At 41.2% G+C, this 15,894-nt stretch overlaps 1 protein-coding gene across 3 annotated transcripts in view; it reads right to left on the bottom strand.

Annotated features, from left to right (window-relative positions):
• The window catches only part of LOC109866486 (serine/threonine-protein kinase MRCK beta-like), a 145,945-nt gene that overhangs the window by 32,762 nt on the left and 97,289 nt on the right, over positions 1-15,894 (bottom strand). For 2 of the 3 annotated variants that reach the window (XM_020455177.2, XM_031800327.1), the window contains exons 18-27: positions 13,916-14,064; positions 9,934-10,022; positions 7,477-7,556; positions 6,482-6,511; positions 2,923-3,006; positions 2,465-2,545; positions 2,256-2,361; positions 1,893-2,029; positions 1,314-1,453; positions 1,152-1,233 (exon numbers count right to left, since the gene is read on the bottom strand). In XM_020455177.2, coding sequence (XP_020310766.1) covers positions 1,152-1,233; positions 1,314-1,453; positions 1,893-2,029; positions 2,256-2,361; positions 2,465-2,545; positions 2,923-3,006; positions 6,482-6,511; positions 7,477-7,556; positions 9,934-10,022; positions 13,916-14,064 — 978 coding nt within the window. The remainder of the gene's footprint in view (positions 1-1,151; positions 1,234-1,313; positions 1,454-1,892; positions 2,030-2,255; positions 2,362-2,464; positions 2,546-2,922; positions 3,007-6,481; positions 6,512-7,476; positions 7,557-9,933; positions 10,023-13,915; positions 14,065-15,894) is intronic. The other variant, XM_020455178.2, reaches the window with a different exon arrangement.

The following is a 15,894-nucleotide window of genomic DNA, read 5'->3' as shown; positions in this document are numbered from 1 at the left end:
GTCAGCCATGTTCTGTTATAATCTCCACTCAGCACAACCAGAAGAGGACTGGCCACCCCTCATAACCTGGTTCCTCTCTAGGTTTCTTCCTAGGTTTTGGCCTTTCTAGGGAGTTTTTCCTAGCCACCGTTGCTTCTACACCTGCATTGCTTGCTGTTTGGGGTTTTATGCTGGGTTTCTGTACAGCACTTTGAGATATTAGCTGATGATTTGATAGAGGACCGAGGGTCTTCCAAATATTGAAAGTGTGTAAATAGTTTACCCATGTTATTTTGTAAATGTATATATTTTTTTCTTCATTTTTTGGGGTGTGTGTGTTAGAATACACCCCCCACTTGGGTACATTTGGGCTACTTGTGTGGGACACCTGGGTGACTTCATGATAAATGTCATGTAGCACACTCATTTTGGAAGTTATCATTCTGAAACTTTGCACAAGTACTGTTGCCCTCTTATATTTTTCACTGAAATTGTCCCCATCATCCTATCTGAATGTTTGTTTTATCTTGTTCATTTTAAAGATGATACAACAATAAAAATAAAAAACCTGTTTTTTTCATTGTATTATATTCTCCTACATTCAATTCACATGTACACAAACTTCAGAGTGTCTTCTTTCAAACGGTACCAAGAATATGCATATCCTTGGTTCTGTGCCTGAGCTACAGGCTGTTAGATTTGGGTATGTCTTCAGGCGGGAATTGAAAAAAGTAGGGGGGGAGCTCAACAAACACTGGCAACACTGGTGTGGGGGTAAAGTCTCCATGGAAATGCAGCAGAAAAGTGCTATATAAAGCCCATGTTTAATTATTCTTATTTCATTTTTGTTTGCATTGACTTTGACATATGAAACACCCCATATAAACAGTAGATTAGAGTGAAATGATAAGAGTAATCAATATAATAACATTCACAAGAAGGGTAGTGTGTTATGATACACTTATTACGTGTATGATTCAATACAACGCTCCATAGTAACGCATCGTTATAACGTCCTTCAGAACGTGTTACAATAATGACTTCACTTAGAGATAGTTTATTGGGTTTTCTCCGATAGGAAACATCATCCCATAGTAGGAATATATTATAAAAAGGGTCAATATAATAACTTTAGACATACAGCATTTCACATGCTGCAGTTCGAAGATTACCCTGAATATGCAGGGGATATCTTTTCGGGTGGCGTGGATGACGTCTGAGGCCATGACGGAGCTGACGGAAAATTCCTCGTCCCTGTGGACATACACAGAGCATAGTGTTACAAACACATACACACACACCCACCCCGCCCCACACACACACACAGATCCTACCTGAGGTCCAGGACCTGACTGGTCACCACGCCTGGCTGGGTGGACTTGCCCTCAGGCACCTCGTACAGGAAGAGTCTACAGTCACACACCACAGCGTATGCCCGTTGCCAGCCCTTCTTTACCCCCGTGGACTTGGGGATCTGACGGAGAGGGGAGCAGCAACCTTTCAATTGAGGTCTGTTTATGTTGTTCATTTCGAATACACGCTACAGTTCCCATCTTGTTAAGCTGAACAGAATTTGAGATGTTTTGATTGTTAACTCCCAATGACACAACGACTAGGTTCCAGTTTAACACCATTTACTTCACAGTATCTCCACAGTACAGAGGTGCCATTACACTCAGGCCCGGTCCAACAACAAGGGAAACGTCTGCACAGGCGCACTAATAACAGAGTGAAAGCACCGTAATAAGTATAGGGATACTTAAAACATGAACTTAACATTAATTACATTAGATACAACATCCAAAAATGATAGTAGTGAATTATCATGTAACTGAATTACGCACAACATGCGGCCAGAATGCATGTTCTAGTCATTCTATTTCTATGGTCATAACCTTTCACTAGGTGCTCACCCTGACGAAGCCCTTGTAGGCGGTGCCGATGCCCCTCTGTACGTCGATGCCCAGCGGCCTCTTGGCCTGCTCAGGGGGGATGGGGCACACCAGGGGGGCGTTGTCCTTACAGGACACGTGGCAAATGAAGGAGCACACTGGCGAGAGCGAGGGAGAGAGAGAGAGAGAGAATTAGTTTACAAGGATACATGCAGTACAATGGCGAGCTGCACTATCAGATCTGCTGTTTATTTAAAATGTTACAGTTTGTTTACTCAGTGTGTGTGTTTGCCGGGAAAAAAATGCCACCCATAGTTTCCTCAGTCCCCCAACTCACCGAGAATGGCGGCGGAGAGCGCGGCCGTTCGTGTGTATGAAACCTACCTTCGCAGGCGTAGCCCTGGCGGAAGAGGCCCACCATCAAGGAGCTGCAGTGGGTGCACTGGGTGGGGCTGGAGAAGGTCTTGATGCTCAGATGGTGAGCTTTGGGCTGCGGGCACACGCACGCAAACACACAAGACGAGAGAGATAACAACACATAGCCAAGCATTACAGACTACCTGACAGCGTGTGTGTGTGTGGCCAGGCGGTACCTTTGGTGCGGTCAGCAGCGATGTCAGATAGACAGGGGATGGGACGGCAGGGGCATCAGCAGGGGGCTTGGGGACTGGCTCCTGTGGGAGAGAGAGGGGTCAAAGTTCACAAGTCAGCAGGTCAGACTGGAAAAAGGATAGAGCTGAGTCGTGTTCATAAGGCACCAAATGGAAGATAATTTACTGAAACAAGGAGGGACTACATTGAGTTGCCCAATAAGAAAACACAATTTTCTTTTGCATACCCTAATGAAAATACCTCTGGTTCTACACTGTGAAACTGAACTACGCTTTACTGGGATAAGATAGTCATTCAATGAGCTACATTCAGGATTAAGGTCAAATGTTAATTCTAGAAATGTATTTAATTAATTGACTGGAAAAATGACTATGAAGAAAGGATGTATGGGAGGAATGTGCGCCGGGACGGAAGTGTGTGTGAGAGACAGGACACTCACATCCTGTTCGGATGCTACAGAGATTGACGAGGAGAGGACGTCGGACTTCTGGGGCGTGGAGTCAATTTCGCTGACAGAGCTGCTCTGGAGGAGGGAGAGGAACGACAGGACAAGTAAGTGTGTGTGTCTGTACTGGGCGGGTGGTACTAATTTCCAGTGTCTCAATGCGTGTGTTGTGTCCAGACGTGTTCCTCTCCTCAAATACTTGTTTTCCATGTACTAACTAGTGTTTTGATAAATGAGTATCAGTATCTGAGGCGAGGAACACATCTCAACAACACCTGCACCAACTCACACACATAAGAACTGCCAACGCTAATAGTATTTGACCATCATGAAGGCATACTAGGGACATGTACAGAGTTCATGTGGTTTTGTGAATAAAACAAAAAATACATCAACCCATATTTACAATGCCTTCAGAAAATATTCACACCTCTTGACTTATTCCACATTTGGTTGTGCTACAGCCCGAATTAAAAATTAATTAAATTGCTTTTTTGTCACAACTACACACACAAAAACCCATAATGACTAAGTGAAAACTTGTTTTAAGAACTTTTTGTTAATATATTTAAAATTAAATCTATAATTTTTTATTTACCTAAGTATTTACACCCCTGAGTCAATACATGTTAGAATCACCTTTGGCAATGATTACAGCTGTGAGTCTTTCTGGGTAATTCTCTAAGAGCTTTGTACACCTGGAGGGTACAATATTTGAACATTATTATTTACTAAATTCTTCAAGCTCTGAAGTTGGTTGTTAATCATCGCTAGACAGCCATTTTCAAGTCTTGCCATAGATTTTCCTGCTGATTTAAGTCTAAACTGTAACATTTAATGCCGTCTTGGTAAGCAACTACAGTGTATATTTGGCCTTGTGTTTTAGATTGTCTGCTGAAAGGTGAACGTCTCCCAGTGCCAGTTAGAAAGCAGATTGAACCAGGTTTTCCTCTTGGTTTTGCCTGTGCTTAACTCTATTCTGTTTCTTTTTACAAAAAAAAGTCCTTGCCAATGACAAGAATACCCATAACATCATGCAGCCACCACCATGCTTGAAAATATGAAGAGTGGTACTCAGTGACATAATCCTTTGTATTCAGGAAAAAGTACATTGGTCACATTTTTTGTTGCAGTTTTACTTTATTTGCTTATTTTCATTTACCTAGGCAAGTCAGTTAAGAACAAATTTTACAATGACGGCCTACCCCGGCCACACCTTCACCCTAAGCAGACGACGCTGGGCCAATTGTGCGCCACCCTATGGGACACGATCATGACCGGTTGTGATATAGCCCAGGATCGAACCAGGGTCTGTAGTGACACCTTTAGCACTGAGAAGCAGTGCCTTAGACCGCAACGCGCCACTCGGGAGTCCTTGAAAATACCTTTATTGCAAACCAGATGCATGTTTTGGAATATTTGTATTCTTTACAGGCTTTCTTCTTTTCCCCCTCTGTCATTTATGTTGGTATTGTGAAGTAACTACAATGCTGTTGTGGATCTATCCTCAGTTTTCTCCCATCACAGCTATTAAAAGTCACAATTGACCTTCGGTTGAAATCCCTGAGTGCTTTCCTTCTTCTCTGGCAACGGAGTTAGGAAGGACGTCTGTATCTTTGTTGTGACTGGGTGTATTGATACACCAAATAAAGTGTAATTAATATCTTCACCGTGCTCAAAGGATTATTCAATGTCTGCTTTTTTTTTTTTTTTTTACCCATCTACCAATAGGTGCCCTCCTTTGTGAGGCTTTGGAAAACCTCCCTGGCCTTTGGTTGAATCTGTTTAAATGTCACTGCTCAACTGAGGGACCTTAGAGATACTTGTATGTGTGGGGTACAGAGATGAGGTAGTTATTCAAAAATCATGTTAAACACTATTATTGCACACAAAGTGAGTCCATGCAACTTATTATATGACTTGTTAAGCACATTGTTACTACTTATTTACAAAGGGGTTGAATTGACTTAAGACATTTGAGCTTTCCATTTGTTATTAATTTGTAAAATTTGTGACATTCCATTTTTAATTCAGGTTGTAACAAAATGTGGAATAAGTAAAGGGGTGTGAATACTTTGAAGGCACTGTATTGTCTAAAACATAAGTATACTGTATTATACACAAATCATGTCATCATACACTATTTTGATGTCGATCTACTAATCTGTGGGAAACCTTCAGTATACGGCCCACTTCAGAGTCTAACAATGAGTACGTTTACATGAATACACAATTCAATATTAAACTGCTTATGGCAGAAGGCCACGTATGGCATTAGTCATGTAAACGCCTTACTCTGCTTATCTTAATTGGCGTAATGTCATAATCGAGGTAAGCATACGCCGATTAAAACACCTGGTTTTCTGAGCAATCTTTCAAATTATTAGGACATGTAAACGGCTTCATCTGTGTTCCAGTTGTGCATTTGTGAAAACTGAAAGAATGCATCTTATAGTTTTAAAACAAACTTTATATGTCCGAACTCAAATAGTCTTTGCAAAAATAACGTGGTCACTGTGGTAGAACATTCATTTTGATTGCCGATTTTTTATCAAAAGTCGCATCAGGTTGCCTGATTTCAGATGTAAACATGATTATTAGGGAAATGGTTATTTTTGCAAAGCATTTAAACACTTTAAAGGAACTATTATATTGACCTGACTATACACAATAATTGCATTATAACCATGGTCAATTTAACCACAGGAGCGTATCAACTGAAATGTTATGTAGTCTACATTGTACACGTATAGCCTAACAATGTCACAGATAAGGTTGACTTTTGAAAACAGATTGGCAAGATTAGGAGAAATCGTGGAGGTATCTGACGCTAATCACTTTTTAATGAAAGTAAAATGAAGGGCAGGTTAAATATTCTCACACTCAGTTACTGACTAAAGACACAGTGAAAAGGTCCTGCTCATCTCAGTGTGCTGCTGTAGGGTTTTATTCCTTTTGACTCGTCGTTAGTTGTGGAGGAAGATAACAAGTATGCTAATAGTTAACAGGGTTTTGTGAGGCGACTGGCTACACCACTGAGGAGTTATGACTGGCGAATGCTAACGGTGGGGATTCTGATAAGGAAGCACGTTCTAGAGGAGCAGCTCAGTAACCTTTTAGTGCTCAACACATGCTATGCAGGTTTAGGGGGAGGTTTACTAGGGGATAAGTGCCACCAGCTATGAAAAGGTCTATTTTAGCATAACATCCTTCTAGCTAAATTAGCATTAGCCAAAACCTGTGCTAATCACAAGTTATTTTATTTCACTAAACGTGTAGCAGCGAACCTGTTCACAATAATAACAATAGAAATACTAGGAAAAGTTCAAACTATAAGAGTATGCACACTACTATATGAGACAAGACATTAAAGGAGCATTAGTCCATATTAGCATGCTACTGGATAACGGCTAATTGCTAAAAAATAGGGCAACACACCAGGAGGAAGCTCAATGCTTTCCTCCCGACCTTTTTGTACGCTGGCAGCACAACCCCTTGGGTTAGGGGTTAACTGTGAGAAAAAGGGGTAAGGAGCTTTGAGCAGCAAACTTACTTCATACGCAGACGAGGAAGAGATCGAGTCCTTTTTTGGAAGGGTGACACACGAGAGGGACCAAAAAAATAAAAAGCACAGGTTTTTCGGGGGTTTATTTTGCAAAGAAAATAACAAAAGGGGATCAAGAGTTGACAAGGTAATTTACCAGGGTTTACTGCGAGAACATAATTAGACCATCGTTTCCGATGGTTTATCCTGTGTCAATTTATGGCCCTAAGAGACTAGAAGGAACAGAGACAAAGTAAGTTTCCTCTGAACAAACACTTAAATCAGGTTTTCTGGGGCCTTTAAGCTGACCTGTTGTGACTTCGATGCTGACTAATCCATTTTTTTACAAACTTGAGGCAGCCAGGCAGTGAAAAAAACCCTAGTTCACGTTGAAAATGAGGGGAAACAGTTAGACCAAACTAGCTTCTCTCTCGTTAAGTTCAGGTCACGGCCAGCTTTCTTGTACCTCTACTCTCTCCGGGGCAGTTCCTCCCTTTCATGACTTTCACTGCATATGCTGTCCAAACCGTGGTGGCTGCATCGGCTTACCATATGCCGATGGGTAACATAACACCGATTTATTCTGTGGGGAGAGGGTCAGGAAGTATGATACCGTTCGCGTCCCCCCTCCGCGCTATTGAAGTCCTTTGAGGTGATGAGGTGATTGAGCACATCAGAGGGCTTGGTGATATGAACTCCGGGGCTTGGCACTCTCACATGTTGAACTGTGTGTCTCTCAATCACTGCATCTAAGGATTTTAGTGTGTGTGTGTAAATGTGTTTGACAATGTGAGTGTGACAACAGCGCCAGACAGTCTGTGTGTGTGTGTGTGTGTGTGTGTGTGTCTGTTTAATGTTTGTGTGCCAAGTCTCCCAACCTTTGAAATATCTTTATCAACTCCCACCGGCCTGTCACCACCAATACACACAGAGGCGGCGAGACAGTGGCTATTAAGGTTTGTTACAGACATGTGATGGAGAGAGACATGCAGAGAGACACTCACTCTGAACGTCAGGTCATGGGCCAGGGGAGAGGTGTTGAAGTACTCGAAAATTGAGTCCTGGAAATCAGGCAGTTTCATCCCTGTGTTTAGAAGAGAAGGACAGTCAGCTATTATGTTCATAGCCTGCATTTAAACGATTCTAGAGAGGAATACTGTTCATATTTGTACAGTTGAAGGGAAACATGTAATTGACATTACTAGAGAATGAAATGTAATGTTCTGTTTATAACTGAGAGGTAATCCTTAGAAGTTATGGATGTATGTGCATCTCCAATGATCAAATAAAACCAAACAAACCTTATTCTAAACCTGTACGACCAACTACAATCATACAACATTTGTATGAAGTATAGTATACCAAATACTGTTGATATTAGTCTAGATGAAGAGAATTTAACAACCTAGAGCACCTTCAGAATGTATTCACACCCCTCGACTTCTTCCAAATGAAAAGCTGAAATGTCTCGAGTCAATAAGTACCCAATAAGTAACCCATTTGTTAATTATGGCACGCCTAAATAAGTTGAGAAAACATTTGCAAAACTTCTAGGGTTGGGGGCAGTATTTGGAATTTTTGATGAAAAGCATGCCCAAATGAAACCCAGGATATGCATATAATTAGTATATTTGGATAGAAAACACTAAAGTTTCCAAAACTGTTAAAATAATGTCTGAGTATAACAGAACTGATTTGGCAGGCGAAAACCTGAGAAATCCATTCAGGAAGTAGGATTTTTGTTTATTTGTAGTTTTCTATTCAATGCCATTACAGTGTCCATTGACTTAGTACTTAAATTGCAGTTCCTATGCCTTCCACTAGATGTCAACAGTCTTTAGAAATAGTTTCAGGCTTGTATTCTGAAAAATGAGGGAGTAAGACCAGTCTGAATGAGTGGACCCTGCCGTGTCACAGAGCTTTTTCATGTGCGCGACCAGAGAGAGTGACTTTCTTGTTTACCTTTTATATTGACGACGTTATTGTCCGGTTGAAATATTATCGATTATTTAGGCTAAAAACAACCTGAGGATTGAATATAAACATCGTTTACATGTTTCTATGAACTTTACAGATACAATTTGGATTTTGTGACTGTTTGAGCCTGTGGATTACTGAAGAAAACACGAACAAAACGGAGGTTTTCGGGATATAAAGAGAGACTTTATCGAATAAAAGGAACATTTATTGAATAAATGAATGTCTTCTGAGTGCAACCATATGAAGATCAAAGGTAAGTGATTCATTTAATCTCTATGTCTGACTTGTGTAACTCTTCTAATTGGCTGGTTACTGTTTGTAATGATTTGTCTGCTGGGCTATGTTCTCAAATAATTGTAAGGTATGATTTCGCCATAAAGAATTTTTGAAATCTGACACCGTTGTTGGATTCACAAGAAGTTAATCTTTAAACCTATGTTCAATAGTTGTATCTTTTCTGAATTTTTATAATGAGCATTTCTGTATTTTAATTTGGCACTCGACAATCTCACTGGATGTTGGCCAGGTGGGACACTAGCGTCCCACATACCCTAGAGAGATTAAGCATGCGTTCCAGTTTGCAACAAGGCACTAAAGTAACACTGCAATAAATGTGGCAAAGGAATTCACTTTTTGTCCTGAATAACAAATGTGTGTAGCAAATCCAATACAACATATTACTGAGTACCATCTCATATTTTCAAGCATAGTGGTGACTGCATCATGTTATGGATATGCTTGTAATCATTAAGGACTGGGGAGTTTTTCAGGATACAAAATAAACAGAATGGAGTTAAGCAGGGGGCAAAATCCTAGAGGAAAACCTGGTTCAGTCTGCTTTCCACCAGGCACTGGGAGATGAATTCACCTTTCATCAGGACAATAACCTAAAACACAAGGCCAAATCTACACTGGAGTTGCTTACCAAGAAGACAGTGAATGTTCCTGAGTGGCTAAGTTACAGTTTTGACTTAAATCTATTTGAAAATCTATGGTAAGACCTGAAAATGTTTGTCGAGCAATGATCAATAACCAATGTGACAGAGCTTGAAGAATTTTGAAAAGTATAATGGTTAAATGTTGCACAATCCAGGTGTGGAAAGCTCTTAGAGACTCACCCAGAAAAACTCAGAGCTGTAAATGCTGCCAAAGGTACTTCAACAAAGTATTGACTCAGGGGTGTGAATACTTATGTAAATTAGATATTTCTGTATTTGATTTTCAATAAATTTGCAAACATTTATTAAAACAGGTTTTCACTTTATCATTATGGGGTATTGTTTGTAGAGGGATAGAAAAAAATTAATGTAATACATTTTGAATTCAGGCTGTAAAACAACAAAATGTGGAAAAAGTCTAAGGGTATGAATACTTTTCGTTGGCAATGTATTTGTGTAAGGTGGCATATGCCAGGGACAGAATTAAGGGTAATGCATGGATGGCCAGAGGTTAGGTTCAGGGTTAGAGCATGGTTGGCCAACCTTTGACCGAGCGGCTCTCCAAGTCCTTCTTCATGCTCTCCAGCTGCTCCGCCATCTCCCTGCTCCTGGACTCGGAATCCTTTAGTTTGCTGTGTGAGAGATTGTGTGAGTCATGGGGTGAGAGATAAAAACACGTGGTTTCCACATCATCCTCATCATGGCGTTCAAATGTGAAAGAAGATCAGTCATGCTTACTTATTCAAAATAACACTACATCTTCGCATATATCAACCTTGCATTAGATCTTTCACGTTTGACCCTTGAGAAGATACATGTGTCTCCACATCCCTTGAAAGGTCAAATGCCTGGAGCCAACCATGTGGGGTGGTAACGTGTGTGGTGTATGTATGTGGGGTTAGTTTCAGGGTTAAGGTTGAAATTCTTCTTATTTTTTAAAATAAATACAGTACCAGTCAATAGATGGATGACTAACTTAATTCATTGGGTTTGGCTCATCGAACCCGTACTACTGCTGATGCAGTCAGCCAACAATGATTTGCAATTTACTGAAATTGCCTCTGGCCTGCTGCTGCCTGTGTACGAGCTGAGCGTCTGCTGCTGCCTGGGCACGAGCTGAGCGTCTGCTGCTGCCTGGGCACGAGCTGAGCGCCTGCTGCTGCGTGGGAACGAGCTGAGCACCTGCTGCTGCCTGTATACGAGCTGAGCACCTGCTGCTGCCTGTGCACGAGCTGAGCACCTGCTGCTGCCTGTGCACGAGCTGAGCACCTGCTCCGGCCTGTGCACGAGCTGAGCACCTGCTCCGGCCTGTGCACGAGCTGAGCGCCTGCTACTCATTCAAGAGTTTTTCATTATCTTGACTATTTTCTACATTGTAGAATAATAGTGAAGACATCAACATTCTGAAATAACACATATGGAATCATGTTGTAAACAAGTGTTAAACATAAAAATATATTTTATATTTGAGTTTCTTCAAAGCAGAATATAGCCCTATTTGGTAAAAGACCAAGCCCATATTATTGCAAGAACAGCTCAAATACGCAAAGAGAAACGACAGTCCATCATTACTTTAAGATCAGTCAATACGGAAAAGTTCAATTTTCTTCAAGTGCAGTCGCAAAAACCATCAAGTATTATGATGAAACTGGCTCTCATGAGGACCACCACAGGAAAACCCAGAGTTACCTCTGCAGCAGAGGACAAGTTCATTAGAGTCAACTGAACCTCAGATTGCAGCCCAAATAAATGCTTCATAGAGTTCAAGTAACAGACATCTCAACATCAACTGTTCAGAGGACACGGTGTGAATCAGGCCTTCTTGGTCAAATTGCTGCAATGAGACCACTACTGAAGGACACCAATAAGAAGAGACTACTTGCTTGGGCCAAGAAACACGAGCAATGGACATTAGACCGGTGGAAATCGGTCCTTTGGTCTGATGACCTGGCCTCCACAATCACCCGACCTCAACCCAATTTGATATGGTTTGGGATGAGTTGGACCGCAGAGTGAAGGAAAAGCAGCCAACAAGTGCTCAGCATATGTAGTAACTCCTTCAACACTTTTTACAAAGCATTCCAGGTCAAACTGGTTGAGATAATGCCAAGAGTGTGCAAAGCTGTCATCAAGGCAAAGGGTGGCTACTTTGAAGAATCTCAAATATTTTGTTTAACACTGTCACTACATGATTCCATATGTGTTATTTCATAGTTTTAATGTCTTCACTATTATTCAACAATGTAGACAATAGTAAAAAGAAAGAAAAACTCAAATGACTAGGTGTCCAAACGTTTGTGTGGTACCATATATTAACTTCATATGTGACTCGTTTCAGGAAAGTAGGTCTATGTCACACGTGTCACAACTGCATTTGAATATAAACCTTATTTAAAATCAAAATGTATTTTTTGGCAGAAATGACTTCTGGAACATGTGAACTTCTATGTGCCTTAATAACAAACTTGTATGCCATCTGTAAATATGAATAAAGTTGTTAAATTACGAGCCTAGTTGGTTTAGCCACAGAAAAAGTCTTGATTGGCTGAGAAAACAACTGGGCTGGACATGCCGAGAAATTATTTTGGATTGGTCTGCCATGCTGCACACTTCTGTCTATAACATGAGCTGGTCAGTATGTGTAAGTGATCCATTCTAACACAGCTTTTTTGAAAGATAACACGTAGTAAAACTGCAAAAGTGTTGCTCTCCACTTTCTGGAGGACCGAGTTTTGAAATCAGTGGAATTAGAGAATGATCGCTAAGGAGATGGAGAAAATTCTAGTGTTTGATTACAAATATGCATATGTTGTATAAAAACCTGTCTCCGGATTATACCTTCAAACTAAGGGCAACCATGGTCCATGCATGTAAGCGGGTAAGTTAGTCTAGCTAGCTCAATTTTCAGATATTACACGTTTCTAATTTTGTCAGAAAGTCGTTTTCATTTCAAGTTAGTGTACTGGCTGGCTCGCTAGCTAACGTTAAGGGTATGATCTGTGTGTAGTTATATTATTCGTATCTCCAAGCCAATTGCATTGCTAGTTATAGCCTAATGTAGCTAGCTAACATTGAATCTGGTTGGTTACATACCTGCAAATTCATGCATGGTAGTAACGTTATGAGTTGGGATTATGGTTCATTGTTATGCTATTTATTATTTTATTTAACTAGGCAAGTCAGTTAAGAAAAAATTATTGTTTACAATGACGGCCTACACCGACCAAACACTAACGACGCAGGGCCAATTGTGCGCCGCCCTATGGGACTCCCAATCACGGCCTGTTATGATACAGCCCGGAATCTAACCAGGGTCTATAGTGATGCCTCTAGCCCTGAGATACAGTGACTTAGACCGATGCGCCACTAGCTACACATCTAAACAAAAGACCTCTACTATGCAAGTAACCATTTTAATAGAATGTTCATGATGTCATTGCGACAACCGTCAATAGACATAGCTGATAAATAAATTCACTCTGGCTATCAACTGCGATTTCAGAGAACTGTTGTCTGAGTGTGCCGGAGCACAGAATAACTGACATTTCCGAACGCTCAACACCCGTTGAATAAGGCCGGTGTCAGTTACTGTTGGTAAAAAAGCGTAATTAAATTGTTGCCAGCGGCACAGTTACAGTCACCAACGCTCTGAATAACATAAAAACAGCCTAACCAGCTCTGCTAGGGTGAGTAAAATGGTCAGAATGAGCTGTTCTCTCATATGTGTCGAAGTAGCTAGCAAGCTAGCCAACGTTAGCCAGTTAGTGTGGGTACTTGACTGCTGCTGGTAGGTCAGAACGCTCAGATCAACCCTACTCCGGCCAGAACATCCAGTACGCACACTGAACACAGAGCGAAATGCTCTGAATTTACAAACCGGACAGTCTGACAATACTATGAATTCAGCACTTTGAGTACACTGGCACTCCAGATTGTAAATTTACAAAACACACCCGTAGTATAAACCAGCCTTTAGCCTTGAAATCTTTGGTTGTTTAGTACATGGCCTCACATGTAAATCCTTAAAGGGATGGGTGGGGCTAAGTTTAGAGGTGTGAACGATGCTCAATGGGTGTAGACAAAGAGCTCTCCAGTAGGTGTACCAAAACATTAAAAGGCCTTTTTCTCAAAAGTGAGGTTACAAGTTTATCAACTTTCAAAGCAAAATTACTTTCCCATTGTTCCTGAAATGCAGTGTATGATATACCATTTTCTAGCTCTGAGTCTATACTTTATCCAATGTAAAAAACACAATTTCAAATTTTGCTCCATAATACTGAATTGAGCTGGCCGGTCACATATTCCAAATAGAATGCTTTATATTGTGTATCTGAAAAATAAAACTAATATTGTAACAAAACAAAGCTGCAACGTCCTTGCAGCGCCTTCCTTGCAATTCCGGTGCGTCACACCCCGCGCACTGAGGAAGGTGCAAGGCAAAACCTATGCCATTACAAAAGAGGATTTAGAGTTGAGCACATTCTCTTCTTTACGGTTGGGGGGGGGTCGCCTGGGCGGGGCTGACCTTTCAAAGGAGATGTTGGCGGCCTTGAACTTGTGGAGCTCCTCCTGGACGAGCTGCTTGGCCCGAATCTCAGCGTCCAGGGCCGACTGCAGCTCCAGACGGGCCGACATGTCCAGCTTCTGGCTGCGGCGCACCTTCCACAGGGGGTCCTGGGGACGAGGCAGGATTATTATATTGTATTCAGGGTTGGGAGCAAGGTTTCATGTGATTACATTAATCAGTGGTCAATTCAACTCGCTCTGAGTATGGGGTGCAGTTAAGAGTATGGCGCTGACAACACCAGGAATGTGGTTTGGATTCTCTGGTGGGCCAAAATGTGCTAACTAAGTCACTTAACTGATTCCTGTCAGAGATGAGTGACTCTGCAACTGGCCAATAAGGTGACTTCCTCTACATGCTGAATCTGCTCCTGTATTCACATTCTCTCCATGGGAAGTCTGGTGACTGGTTTTCCAGGAATCACTGGGTTCCTGTCTATAATCAAGCTGTGATGTAATAGTCCACATGTAATTCAATAGAGTGTGTAAGACGTAAGAATCCATCATTCTAGAAAAAAAGATAACTGAACATGGCCTCAATGAAAACAACCGTTCAACAATAAAACCTCAAACACAACCATATCGGCCCAACTAAAATACAATTCAGCAGGTGCAAAATATCCTATGAGATTTCATCAATTCCACCCTACCCTGTCTCACAAACACAATGCGATGGACATGTTAAAATGAGCGAAGGAGGGAGCGCCATTCAGCTGCCGATGACAAAATGGACTTTTCAGGATGACATTCCGTGGATGCTGGTGGATCGCGTAACATCGCGGCCTAACGAGCCAGGAAATGATGACGCATCATATGGGGGGAGGTTAGAGAAAGAGCAAGAGAGACAGGAGAGAAAGAGAGAGAGAGAGGGGGGGGGGCAATATGTCTGGAATGGATGCTGATATCAATATCACATTCAGGATCGATACAGTGCTATATAGTGTATGTGAACCACTGACATACATACATACACTGTACAAACGTCAATATGGAGCCCAGTCCAGGACATTAAATTGCGTGTAGATTTTGCACAGCACTAATGTGGAGCCCTTTCTACTCAAAGTAGCTTGAGTGCTATATGAAAAGTAATTGCTTCCATTTTGTTTATTGTGACTGAAAGCCATGTCAAATAGTGCCTTCTACCAATAGGTGCCCTTTGCAAGGCATTGGAAAACCTCCCTGGTCTTTGAGGTTGAATCTGTGTTTGAAATTCACTGCTCGACTGCGAAACCGTACATATAATTGTATGTGTGGAGTACAAAGATGAGATGTCGTAAAAAAAATCATGTTTAACAAAAATGATTGCACACAGAGTGAGTCCATTCAACTTATTTAGACTTGCCATAACAAAGGGGTTGAATACTTATTGCTTTCCATTTTTAATTGCACTGCACAAAAATATAAAACGCAACACCTAAAGTGTTGGTCCCATGTTTAATAAGCTGAAATAAAAGATCCCAGAAATCTTCCATAAGCACAAAAAGCTTATTTCTCTCAAATGTTGATTATAAATGGGTTCATATCCCTGCTAGTGAGCATTTCTCCTTTGCCAAGATAATCCATCCACCTGACAGGTGTGGCATATCAAGAAGTTGATTAAACAGCATTTATTTATTATTTAACTAGGCAAGTCAGTTAAGAACACATTCTTATTTTCAATGTAGGCCCATAGGGCTCCTGTTAAAAGTACAGAACTATGGGCCTACAGCAAGTCAAACTTACTCCATAAGCACCCTATTCCATACATAGGGCTCCTGTTAAAAGAACAGAACTATGGGCCTACAGCAAGTCAAACTTACTCCATAAGCACCCTATTCCATACATAGGGCTCCTGTTAAAAGTACAGAACTATGGGCCTACAGTAAGTCAAACTTACTCCATAAGCACCCTATTCCATACATAGGGCTCCTGTTAAAAGTACAGAACTATGGGCCTACAGTA

This window comes from Oncorhynchus kisutch, linkage group LG21 (assembly GCF_002021735.2).
Source record: "Oncorhynchus kisutch isolate 150728-3 linkage group LG21, Okis_V2, whole genome shotgun sequence".
In the NCBI taxonomy this organism is placed as follows: Eukaryota; Metazoa; Chordata; class Actinopteri; order Salmoniformes; family Salmonidae; genus Oncorhynchus; species Oncorhynchus kisutch.
This window is presented reverse-complemented; position numbering and strand designations above follow the sequence as displayed.